This window comes from Sinocyclocheilus anshuiensis, unplaced genomic scaffold, assembly GCF_001515605.1.
Source record: "Sinocyclocheilus anshuiensis isolate Anshui unplaced genomic scaffold, SAMN03320099.WGS_v1.1 scaffold1142, whole genome shotgun sequence".
NCBI classification, from domain to species: Eukaryota; Metazoa; Chordata; class Actinopteri; order Cypriniformes; family Cyprinidae; genus Sinocyclocheilus; species Sinocyclocheilus anshuiensis.
Window position 1 is genome coordinate 484,534 of NW_015536577.1, and position 11,975 is coordinate 496,508.

The window sequence follows — 11,975 nt, forward strand, 5'->3', positions numbered from 1 at the left end:
CTGTGATTCTCAGGAGCAACAGGAAGAGGCTGGGTTTCATTTTCAAGAAGGAATTACACCATCTGCAGCTCCACACAGGGAAGAGATGTCATATCAGGCAGCGTTCTGTTAGTGTCTGGTTATGATTCCAAGGTGTTGCAGGTTTCTGTCAAGTAACATCGCTGATTGTGGCTGTAAGTACCCAGATGGACTAATGCTTCATAATCTGTTAATGTAATCAGAAAAGTACCCGGTTAAGTGCAGTTAATCCACATTAATGTCTTGGCAGCGAAGGAAAATCAATTATTCTTGTTGAAAATCAAGCTGTTGCCATGAAGGGTCCGTGATTGGCTTTGGGACTTGCTGTGTGCTGAATAACGTGCCTTTCTTCTCTGATTAATTTGAAAACTATTCATTCTTTTTATTTTATTTATGTATTTTTTGATTTTCAGGAGAAACTGTTGAAGAGCAGCGACAGAAGATTCAGTCCATGAACATTGAGCAGCCCACAACAAATGTAATAGTACAACCATCTAAGGTGAGTTTGTTTCACTTTATAGAGTGATCTAATAATGCTACCTAATACTAGGGGTGCTCCGATCAGGATTTTTGAGGCTAATCACCGATCGCCGATCACAGAAAGTAGTATCTGCCGATGCCGATCACCGATACCGATCTTTTTAAAGCCTTCTTTACTAAATTTTCGTGTCAATCCATGTTCATATTTACTGCAAATAATGAACTGTTACTTTAATTCAGCGCTTGCAGCGCAGCAATAGACTCAGTGCGGAAACGATCTCTGCACTGCTGCAGACGCACTGCTCCTGGAATGCACTGCCGGACCGCAACCGTGTGCAGTGAACACATTAATTCGTTAACATGAGCACGGAAAAAATACGCACTGCAAACGGAGTAATGTGAACCTGGCGTTATGTGTGTGCGCTGCTAGTGTGCATGAGCGCACGGTCTCCAGGAGAGCGCGTGAGTGCTGAATGGTTAAACACTGGTAAGAATTTAAAAGTAATGCAATTTATAAACTTTAGTGATGATGTGACACTGCCTCGATTGTGCAAGTGACAATTTCTGTGTAAACTCGCTTATAGACAGACGCGATGTGTGGTGATTTCAAGCCATTTACGTATTTTGAGAGAGAAAGAGAGAGCGCACGCGCGGTGATTCACTCACGTTGTTTGTGAAATTACGTCTCACACAAGGTTTTCAAATTACTTTAAGTTATTTAATGAAGAAATTTGAAAATCATACCAGCATTATAATTATGTTACCCGTTTTTGAGATTGGCCTTTTTAGAGACTGCCGATCAAACGTCCCAACATGATTATCGGCCAATAGTGATCGGTAGCCGATCAATCGGAGCACCCCTAAATAATACCTAATGATAGTACGACAACAAATGTCAAACATTTACAATTATTTGATATACATTTTGATATACGTTATCCTAAGCAGATAGCAATGTCTAAAGAACTGTGAGACTCACAGACTGAAATGTAAGTCATTATTCAGTTATAATCTTCTCAACCAGTGAGCTATTAATGTGAGAACTACCATCATGATCTCATGAGAAAACCATTTTACAAGGTGGCGATTTTGAATGAATTAATTCGATGTGATTCGTTCACATTTGTAAACATGAAGTTCCTAACTTTCAGTGTGACATAAGCAGATTGTATAAAAATATATAAATTCATACGAATTGACCAAAACGTAAAATAGTTATGAATCGCCTTGAGAGTGTGCTGGATAGGGCTGGGTATCATTCAAAAATTTTCGATACTGATACCTTGATTTTGATACCGGTTCCTGAAAGATACTTTTTTCGATACCAATTTTATGAAATCCATTTTTACAAGATTACATTACACATTACCTCATACAAATATTTTTTTCATTTTGTTGAGGTTTTTACAGACTCAAAGACTGATCTCCTGAGCCACTGCACAAAGGAACTAAATTTAACCAACACAATAAATCAGTGCAAATAGTTTTAATAAAGTAGTTATTATAGTTATTGATAGTTTTCAGTGCTAATTGAACAGTTTTAAGTCAGTATGTGAGGCTCACTGCTGCATACTTAAGATCTTTAAATCACTCAGCATGTCCGCTTTTTCAGGAGACAGACCAGCCCTCTCTTCACTGATGATGTCCTCAGGACTAATGTCCCTAGGCTACGCTTACACTAGTGCGTATTTGTTTTAAAACGCATAGCTCAGACGGAATCAGTTCTATTCACTTTCCACTGATTTATGCGATGAGCATTAGCTGCTTCCAGCGCTGTCTGCCTGTGTTTTCTCTTCCACGATCGGTGCTCTGACTCAGCGGAAGCTCATTCGCTGCTCATCTGTCAATCATAACCCGCTCTGGGATGTGGGCGGAGCCTCTACTATGTTTACACTAGTGCGTTTTTGTTTTAAAACGCATAGCTTAGACAGAATCATCATTTCTATTCACTTTCCACTGACTTGCGCGATCTGGTGAGCATTAGCTGTTTCTAGCGCTGTCTGCCTGTGTTTTCTCTTACGCGATCGCTGTTCTGACTCAGAGGAAGCTCATTCGCTGCTCATATGTGACTCATATAACACGTTCATAACCCGGCCTGTCTCCGATGACAAACGTGCGTTACACTTCCAGAAAAACATTTATAGAGATGAAACATGACGCTAATAAACATGCAATTACGACAGTACATGATTTGTATGTGATTTTCATGAGATTCTGCCTATTTTCATAACAATACAGTGTGTTTACATGAGAAATGCTAAGCAGGTGTAGCGATTAGCTTGATATAAAAGGCTGCAAATAACATATTTCTGCAAAATTATATGACCAAAGCCCTCATTAGATTGCAATCGGAAGTTATTAAAAACACTCAGTGATGGTTTTAAGTGAGTTTTGAGTAAAAGCATAGTATAAATTTTATAAATTGTCTTATGTAGCAAGTGTGAATGAATGGTCACGTAACACGTGTTTTCCTTGATGCCTCGCCAGAGCCAATCGCTGATTTAGGCACATACAACATGCTATTGGCTCACTGACTTTAATGAGGTTAACCCCTTAGGTATCGAAATTTGGTACCGAACAACAAGACATTTTTCAATACTCGATGGTATCGAGGCAATTCTGTCGGTGCCTAAAAAGTATCGAACTCGATACCCAGTCCTATTGTTGGAACTGCTGTGACCGGATGGTTGAGTCCGTGAGAATCATTCAGTGTGATTTGTGAACCGGATCAGCTGGTTCACTGATACTGCTTTTCCACTGGGGAAAAGGCTCCGGCACCAGCCCCGGTGGAAAAGCAGTAAGAAAGTACCGACTCAAAAGATTGAACTCAAATAACTAACGAACTCATTGATCCAGTCACGGAGGTTCACAAGTTAACAGTTCACTGGAGGGGAAGATTATCAGTGAATAATGTAGTCCATATCATAAGTCGGAATCATATAGATAACGTTCAGCGTGCGATCACTTTTTAATAGATGTTCAATATAAGGATGTTGTTATTTGGAAAAATCTGCATAAAGACTGAATAGTTATGTTTCCATCCACCCTTTTTTAGGCACATTTTTGGATATCGCATAAAAAACGCTGGATGAAAACGCCAAGATGTGCATAAATTCTAAAAATAGGCATAAAGATTATGTGCTCAGTTGAGTCTGTTATTTTTTTTAAATCCGATAAGAAGACATGCGCATAAACTGCTATGGAAACAAAATTACCGAATTAATTCCTTAGTGTGCATCAAAAAAGTCACGTGACTTTGCCTCAACAGATCATGTGATTGGATAACTGAACTAACCAGTGCAGCGATCTCATCGCACACCATCTCATGCTATTTTAATCATTTTGAGCCAAAGTCCATCATCAAAATGATTTGGTATAATCACCTCCCATAACTGTCTCAGATGACGGCATCCAAATGCAAGATAACATGCCTGCGATTGTTATTGCGTCTCGTCTGTTGCAAGTTAAATTCACAACTTTGGATGGAAACATAGCTAATGATGTGCATGTTTGTGAGAAGAGATGTGCTGTACTTTTCTAAGATCAAACTTATAATTTTGACCTGGCGAATAATAACATCCAAACATTCTTTGCTTTGAGCTGCGTATCGAGTGACCTTTTTTAGACCGATCCTGAGCAGAGTAATTCAATCTTAAGAATCTCTCATAGAGTAATCTGTGTTAGCGGGCCGGCGTGATTTCCATATGCTGTATGCTGGACGCGCAACAGCACTGAAGAGAGAGAAAGAGCCCCTTGAGTTGCACTGGCCGAGCGGTTGTGTGACAGGTGCCAGATGGCAGGACTGAACAGTGCCAACATATGCTGCTGCCATTCAGCAATCTGTTCCACAGCACTGCCTGGAGACATATGGCTAATGAAAAACATTCAGTCTCACTCTTTCTCTTTGAATAAGAGGGGCTTTCGCAAAACCCAAAAGCCTGGAGTTATTGGAGTTGACTTGTGAATGGAAAAAGTGTGTTTTACAGGTGGACAAAATAATGGACAAACCACATGAAAAAAAAAACTGCTGTAAAAAAAGGCCTGGCAATTTGCAGTTTGATGTGAGTTTCCAAAGAATTACTTGGGCGAGTTCCAAGAGGTCACATAGTTCCTGAATTACAGGTACATTGGCCACAAAAACTGCACAGTGCTTTAATGTTAAAAGTCACAATGAAATGAAAGGGGTCCTATTATGCTTTTTCACTTTTTCAACTTTAGTTAGTCTGTAATGTTGCTGTTTGAGCATGAAAAAAGATCTGCAAAGCTCAAAGTCGATTTCAAAAGGAGATATTTTATTTAACAGAAATCACTTTTCAAAAACTACAACGAACTCGTTTGGACTACAACGCATATTTTACGGGATTTGTGATATCACAAATATCGACGAATGGGACGAGACCTGGTTGAGCTGCACTAGAGAAGGCAACGAGTGTTATCACTATGTCGGAGACACGCTAGCTTTCCCAAGGCCAGAAGGCAGGCCTTCATTTGATACAGGAACTATTCGAGCCGTTCGTGCCAGACTGGGGAGAGAGGTGTTGTAATAATGTAAAATATGTGAAAAATAATGGGTTTTTCGAACAGCCTAGTATGAGAGCCTGTTCTAGTACACCCCCAAAACAAAATCAAGACTTTGTAAAAGAGCATAATAGGACCCCTTTAAGCGAAACAATAGTCCCTCCAGCAACCTGTCACTCACATGAAACCATCGCAGCAATCAGCAAACAACACTGATCCGACGATCCAATCAATTCCCAATGGACAAAATCAGGTTTCTTGTTCGAGAAGGTGTCTTTCAAAACTGGTATGATTTACTTTTTTTCTTGAAAGACAAAAGCAGTTTTTATACAGAATGTCTGAGCTATTTGTTTTTTTTTTCGTACCAGACCAGGAATTTCAAGGAGAAGATTCAATTTTGAATGAATCAAATTTTAGTCTGTTTCTCACACATCATATGGTTTCAAACCACTTGGAATATATAGTGCACAACTCGTATGGACTGGATTTTTCTGCTTTTTAGCCTTGGGGCTTGACGGCTTTCAATCACCTCCACTTTCATTATATGGAAGTTCAGAGTTCCACTTCATTCAGTTCAGTTAATCATTTGGGTTTTTTTGCTTCTCCCTCGATGTGCTATACCAGTCTCATGTTTCAGTAAGGAACTGACATTAATAGATGACATGTGTTTGGCATTCATATAAGACAAACAGGAAAGGTAAGGGTGAAAAACCACCTCCACAACTGACAACCAGATTCTGTTTACCTGCACCAGACACACCAGCTCAGGTCCCAGATATGAATGGAAAGCTTTGCTCATTTAATCACTGACAACTAACATCTTTTTGTGCATTTAGTGTCATATTTGATCTCAATTAATAATGCACAGAAATGACAATGTCTCTTATTGGTGTTTTTGAGCTGGTTAATATACCACTACACCTAAACTATTGTACATTTTACAGTCTACACTGCTGTTGAAAAGTTTGGGGTCGGTAAGATATTTATTTATTGAAAGAAGTGTCTTATGCTCACCGAGGCTGTATTTATTTGACCAAAAAAAAAAAAACAGTAGCATTGTGCAATATTATTACAACATAAAATAACTGTTTTCTATTTTATTATATTTTAAGTTGTAATTTATTCCTGTGATGGTAAAGCTGAATTTTCAGCATCATTACTCCAGTCTTCAGTGTCACATGATCCTTCAGAAATCATATTAATATGTTGATCTGCTGCTCAAGAAACATTTATTGTTATTATCAATGAAAACAGTCTGAGCATGATGAATTTTTTTGATGAACAAAGTTTAAAAGAACAGCATTTATTTGAAATAGAAATCTTTTGTAACATTATAAAAGTCTTTACTGTAACCTTTGATCAATTTGAATGCATCCTTGCTAGTATTCATTTATTAAAAAAAGTTTTATTGACTTTTAAACTGTAATGTAGGTGAATGAGAATTGTTTACATTGATTAAAAAAATGATTCACTCCAATTTACAAACACTTTTAAACCAGTTATTATCTAAGTGCTCAACACACGTGTGCATGATTAGTTGTGTTAAAGTGTGAAGTTCAGCTCTAGTTGTGGTACAGCATGTGACTTCCTTCATCGTGATGTTTCAGGGTTGTAATGAATCCTCATCCACCTCAAACAAGACCAGATTTCTCATCTCTGCGGCTGCAGGCTTTGTTCTTTTTTAGGGGTACTGATATGAGCCAGATTTCATAGATCATAAAACTTATTGACTCATTCATGCAGTCAGTCTAACTAATAACAGCCCTAAAGAAACTGGAATCGGGCATATCATATCACCCAGCCTTGATGAAAAAACCTTCTTTGATAACGTTGTTTTGTTGCAGTTTTGTGTATATTTATATCTTGTAAATATTATTTAGCACATCCAAGGATCTATCACAGATTTCCTACAGAGTAGATAAAAAGCAAAAATGTGTAAAGGTTAACCAAATGATCAAAATCTAAATTTAAAACATGTGACAACTTGCCCCAACCTGACATTTTTATCCCGACAGCTTGAGTTAAAATTGTAAATTGACCCTTGTCTAAATGTATGTCAGTGTGGTTCACTTGTTTTCCCAACAGCTGTTTGAAAAATATGTTTCTAGGTTGTTGAAACCAACATATAAAAACCACTGATAGAGAAACACACATTTGTACTATTCCTTTTTTTTTTTTTTTGTACTTAAAACATTATAGTTTGAGATACAACATTTGTGACAATTAGCCCCGGGCTCTCTTCTGTCTTCTCGTGCTCTTTCCATTGCATACAGTAAAGTCCGCTACACTCACCATCTGTGTTATCTATCTAGTACTAATGTTTGTACCTTCAGATTAGTCTTGTCAGTTTACAATCCCAACCAATAGCAAGGCTGAATCCCAAACGTTCTAAACCACAATGAATCAGTTGGCTCTTTCCGAGTCCATAATTTTCGCCAGACCAATCATGTTTTAGTTCGATCATGCGATGCACCAATCAGAGGCCGTAAGAGCGCCGGACGCTCCCGCCCACGCGTCTCAGTGACTGCGCCGCCGAAGTGCCTGTCATTTGGAGTAACACCAGGCAAAGAGGGGCGCTGAGACACACGACAGTCCGGATAACATTTCTTCAGCGTCAACTTTTTTTTAGGTTTCTAGACTCGGATAAACTCCTGACACATTTTAAAGACTAGTTAGCGTCAGCCAATCATCTGCATGACTAAAGGACCACAACTTTGCTGTAATTGCTACAAGTTCAGCGCACTAACCGACAAGCTGAAGCTGCGCACTACACCAACATTTTAACTGTTGAAAGACTGTGCATCTCAAGAAGTTTAATTAATGACTTAAGTTTAGCTAATGAATGCCTGGGGAGGAATTTATTCGCGTATTTTGCAGTAAAACTACCACATAGTTAGGTTCAGTCATGTCAGCATCACCTGTGCACTCAGCTCGGGTCAGGCGCAGCAATGACGGGTCCCCCATCAACTCCTCCTCCTCCTCCTCCTCAGCAGCAGCATCATCCTCCTCGGCCGGCAACACGAGCCGGTTGCAGCCCATTCGCGCCACGGTGCCCTACCAGCTCCTGCGTGGAAATCAGCAGCACAGCCTGACCCGCCCTCCCGCGTCCTCCTCCTCCTCCTCCTCCTCCATCTCAGTCGGAAGCAACACAGAACCGACAGCATCAGCCCAGCACAGCAGCTCCAGTCCCGGCAGCCCGACGCTCGCCAGTCCGGCAGGAAGCGGCTCGCTGGACGGTCGGCTGATCCCGCGGCAGAGGCGCTCTCCTCCGGAGCACCGGAGCTCACCCGAGCGCTGCCCTCATTCACCTGTCCTTAGAGGTAAACAACAGGCCCGAATCCTGCTTCGTTTACTGTCATTCATTGAAACATCTTCACACACGCTGCGGCTGGAGTCGTTTAATTGGGTCAGGCTGTTTATGACGGACTGTACAGAACAACATCAATTCTTAACTTAGAACCGTTATTATAACAGAAACGCATATGCATGACAGGTTTATGTTAGATATATATATCCATTGAATACATGCTTTAGACCCGATTAGCTAAATCTGTCAGACTAATGCGCTCTTGCATCCTAACGCGTTTAAAATGTAATGTGTATAATAATGGTATCTGTGCATCATGACCGTGGCTGTGTCTTAAAACCTAGATAGGCATCTTAAAGTCCTGCGTTCACATGGAGCACCGACGTCGTTTGGAACCCTGCGCTCCGTTCCATTCCGAACGCGTCCTGTGCTCGCGCCCCCTGTGGCAAGCCGCCTATGTAGTGAGCTCGCTAGGATTAGAGACACGGCCCGCGCTGGTTCGCTCATGCTAAAGCTAGCGCTCTTGTAGTTTAGTAAACACGCATAACTCCCAATATTTACGTTATTTCCGTGTCTCCGGTCCTGTATGAGCTCGTAGGTGTGTCTTTCTCGGGGTTGTAGTTAATTCGCTGTTGTTTACCGCGCAGGGATGGAAAGAATTACGTGGATAATTGGAGGCTGAGCGGATGTGTGAGTGTGTGTGTGTGAGTGAGTGTGTGTGTGTGAGTGAGTGTGTGTGTGTGAGTGAGTGTGTGAGGTGAGTGAGTGTGTGAGTGAGTGTGTGAGTGAAGTGTGTGTGTGAGTGAGTGTGTGAGTGAAGTGTGTGTGTGAGTGAGTGTGTGAGTGAAGGCCACACAGGGGGCCTTGTCACAAACACTTCAACCCTGCTGCTCTGCTTCATAACACATTATTATGAAACCTAAATGGAGCAAATTGATCGCATAAAGCTTTATTTAAGAATTTCTATGGCCACTATGTGCTGACTGTATATTTAGGATAAATGAATGAGGATAACGTCTAAGCATCTGTTCATTCATTCCCATGACTGCATTATCATATTCATATTCAGGCCAAAAAAAAAAAAATTTACTACTTTACTACTTGATGACTTGGTATTAGACACTGTCATTAGAAAGAAATTGGTTTATGAGGATTTAACAATAATAATAATTGTACAGTGGCTCCAAAATGTATTGCTCTACATATCATATATACAGTAGAAATCAGTAATTTGGACGCTTAATTTAAACATATATGTTTTAAATTCATTGCATTAGATTCATTCATTACAAACTATTAAACCAAATATAATTTATACATAATCACATTCAGACAGTGAGTCCAAATACTTTGTGAGGCCCGTGTATATGGAAGGAAACGGTGGTTTAAGTATGCAGTAGGGCTGCACGATAAATCGCATGCGATATTTAATGCGCATCTTGTCAGAAAGCCGGTTCTCATTTGTGTCTTTATTTGTGCTTGCAGTTTTATTAATCTTGTGTCAGAACTATTAGACTGACATTTATTGTCATGAATCCCTGGACATTATTTTGATCTTTGGTTATGAATAGGTGTTTGTGGTAAGGCAGTGTAGCAGAGAAACAGGTTAATGGTGAATGTCCATCTCTCTTGATTATATTGTGAAGAGAATCTTAAAGCTCTCTGAAGGCTTATAAAGGTTAACAGGAAGTGCATCTCATCTAGAGAAAGCATGTGTATTATGAAGGCATGGAACATGACTTTTCATGATTTACTGTGACATAATTTCTGAAAAACGTATGAATTGACTAACATCACAACATTAATTGGCACATGTTTGTGAGTGCAATATGAGTAATATGAGAAGTTTTACTGCTTCATTATTCATGTTTTTGCATGTTTTAGGTTTTTTCCTGGCTGATGACAGTTTATCTGTCTGTTATTAGTACGTTCTCATCATTACAGAAATATGTTCAAGAAATTCAGGAAGCACATCTAATGGTTTTTTAAATGTTTGCTTTGCCTTCATTCTCCTTTGTTAACCTTAATATGCCAAGAAAGCAATCTTTCTCTTTTGAGTTCCTTTGGTTTAGACATTTTTGTTTCTAATTTTAAAAGGAGACAGGCACTGGAAAAAAAAAAAAAATTTTCCTCTGCCATTTAGGTTTGAATTACAGTTTGAAGTTCTCTCTGCATTTTACTGCAGTGCGCAAAACACTTTTATTTGCCTATGAAAGTATGTTTTAAGTAATAAAAATATTATAATATTATAATATTTATTATGTAATTAATTTACTATTTTTTAATTAAACCAAGTAGGGATGTAACTATTAACAGGGTTTCCGGGGGTCTCAAAAAAGTCGTAAAAAGTATTACATTTAGTTGTATCAAATTTAAGGCCTTAAAAAGTCTTAAATTGTACAAGAAAGTCTTAATTATGACGCTGCGCTGCTTTATTTACAGCGTTACCAGGGAAACGGTTATATTTCTACCAAACGCTCCACCTGCTGGCAGAATGAATGAGGATTTTCAATAAAACTGATGTTTTGTTCAGAGTTCAGACCAATGCAAAAATCGACCCATGTTTTTACGCTGCAAACACGCAGAGCTTTAAATGTGAACTGGTGGATCGATAATAAGGTCAATGCATTATAACAATCTAATAAAGGTGTGCGATATGCATGGTCTGCGATATCGTAATTGTTGTTTTAACGATGTGCGATTTGATATTATCGAGTATATCGTGAAAAGCAAACAAAACACCTACAGAGTGCGCGCATACATTACATGATGATGGTCTAGTAGGTTAGACTAGTGCGCGTGCGCATTTATATTGCGTTCTTTCACTGCATGAATCAGTCTATTAAAATGCATTTAGAATTATATAATTCAAGATATGGGGCAGAAAATTTATATATTTATATAATTTCATATAGTTAATATCACATGAAGAGTGCCGTTTTTTCTCCAAAAGTAAGCATGATTACAAATGTGATATTGATTTTATACAACAGTTCAATAAACAAGAAGTTAATTTTAAGAGACTTACGTTTTAGAAACCATACTTCCTGTTTTTGCTCTATTTCTCCAACAAAAATCATTCCAAACACACCTTTTTAGAAAAAATGGCTTAAAGATAAAAATGCCCGTAAAACTTGTTGGAAATAATTAATTTCTATCACTGCTGTGAACTGACCACACAGAATATGAAGAATATCAAAAAATTCAGGAGTCAGCTGTCCACGGTAGTCCTTAAGATACCAGCACAATAACACGCTCGTTTTAAAGTATCTTTTCATTTTTTAAAGAATTTCAAACATCAGTCTTTAATGTTTTATGTTTAAAAAAAAATCAAAACATTATTTATGCATTTGTAACTGCAGGTTAAAGTATTCATTGTCCCTATCATTTTTTGTCAATATCGCACATCCCTAATTTGTTATTTAATTGATATAATAATTTATTGATAATAATTGTTTAAATTAATATAATAATTAATACTTTTGACTCTAAAGGCTGAAATGTAAAGTTTATCACTTTATAAAACTTTTTGTTTTTGTGAAAACTTGTATCTGAACTGTAAGTTATGCTTTTTACAGTAGTTTTACAGTTTAATATGGTACTATAGACATTGCCCTACCCCGCTCATATGGTATTCATTTTATTTGTGCAG

The 11,975-nt window shown here is 38.5% G+C and overlaps 1 protein-coding gene across 2 annotated transcripts in view; it reads left to right on the top strand.

Moving 5' to 3' along the window:
* Positions 1-7,544: 7,544 nt before the first annotated feature.
* The window catches only part of LOC107702447 (glucocorticoid-induced transcript 1 protein-like), a 42,128-nt gene continuing 37,697 nt past the window's right edge, over positions 7,545-11,975 (top strand). For both annotated transcript variants that reach the window (XM_016504771.1, XM_016504781.1), the window contains exon 1: positions 7,545-8,336. In XM_016504771.1, coding sequence (XP_016360257.1) covers positions 7,922-8,336 — 415 coding nt within the window. In that variant the 5' untranslated portion in view covers positions 7,545-7,921. The remainder of the gene's footprint in view (positions 8,337-11,975) is intronic.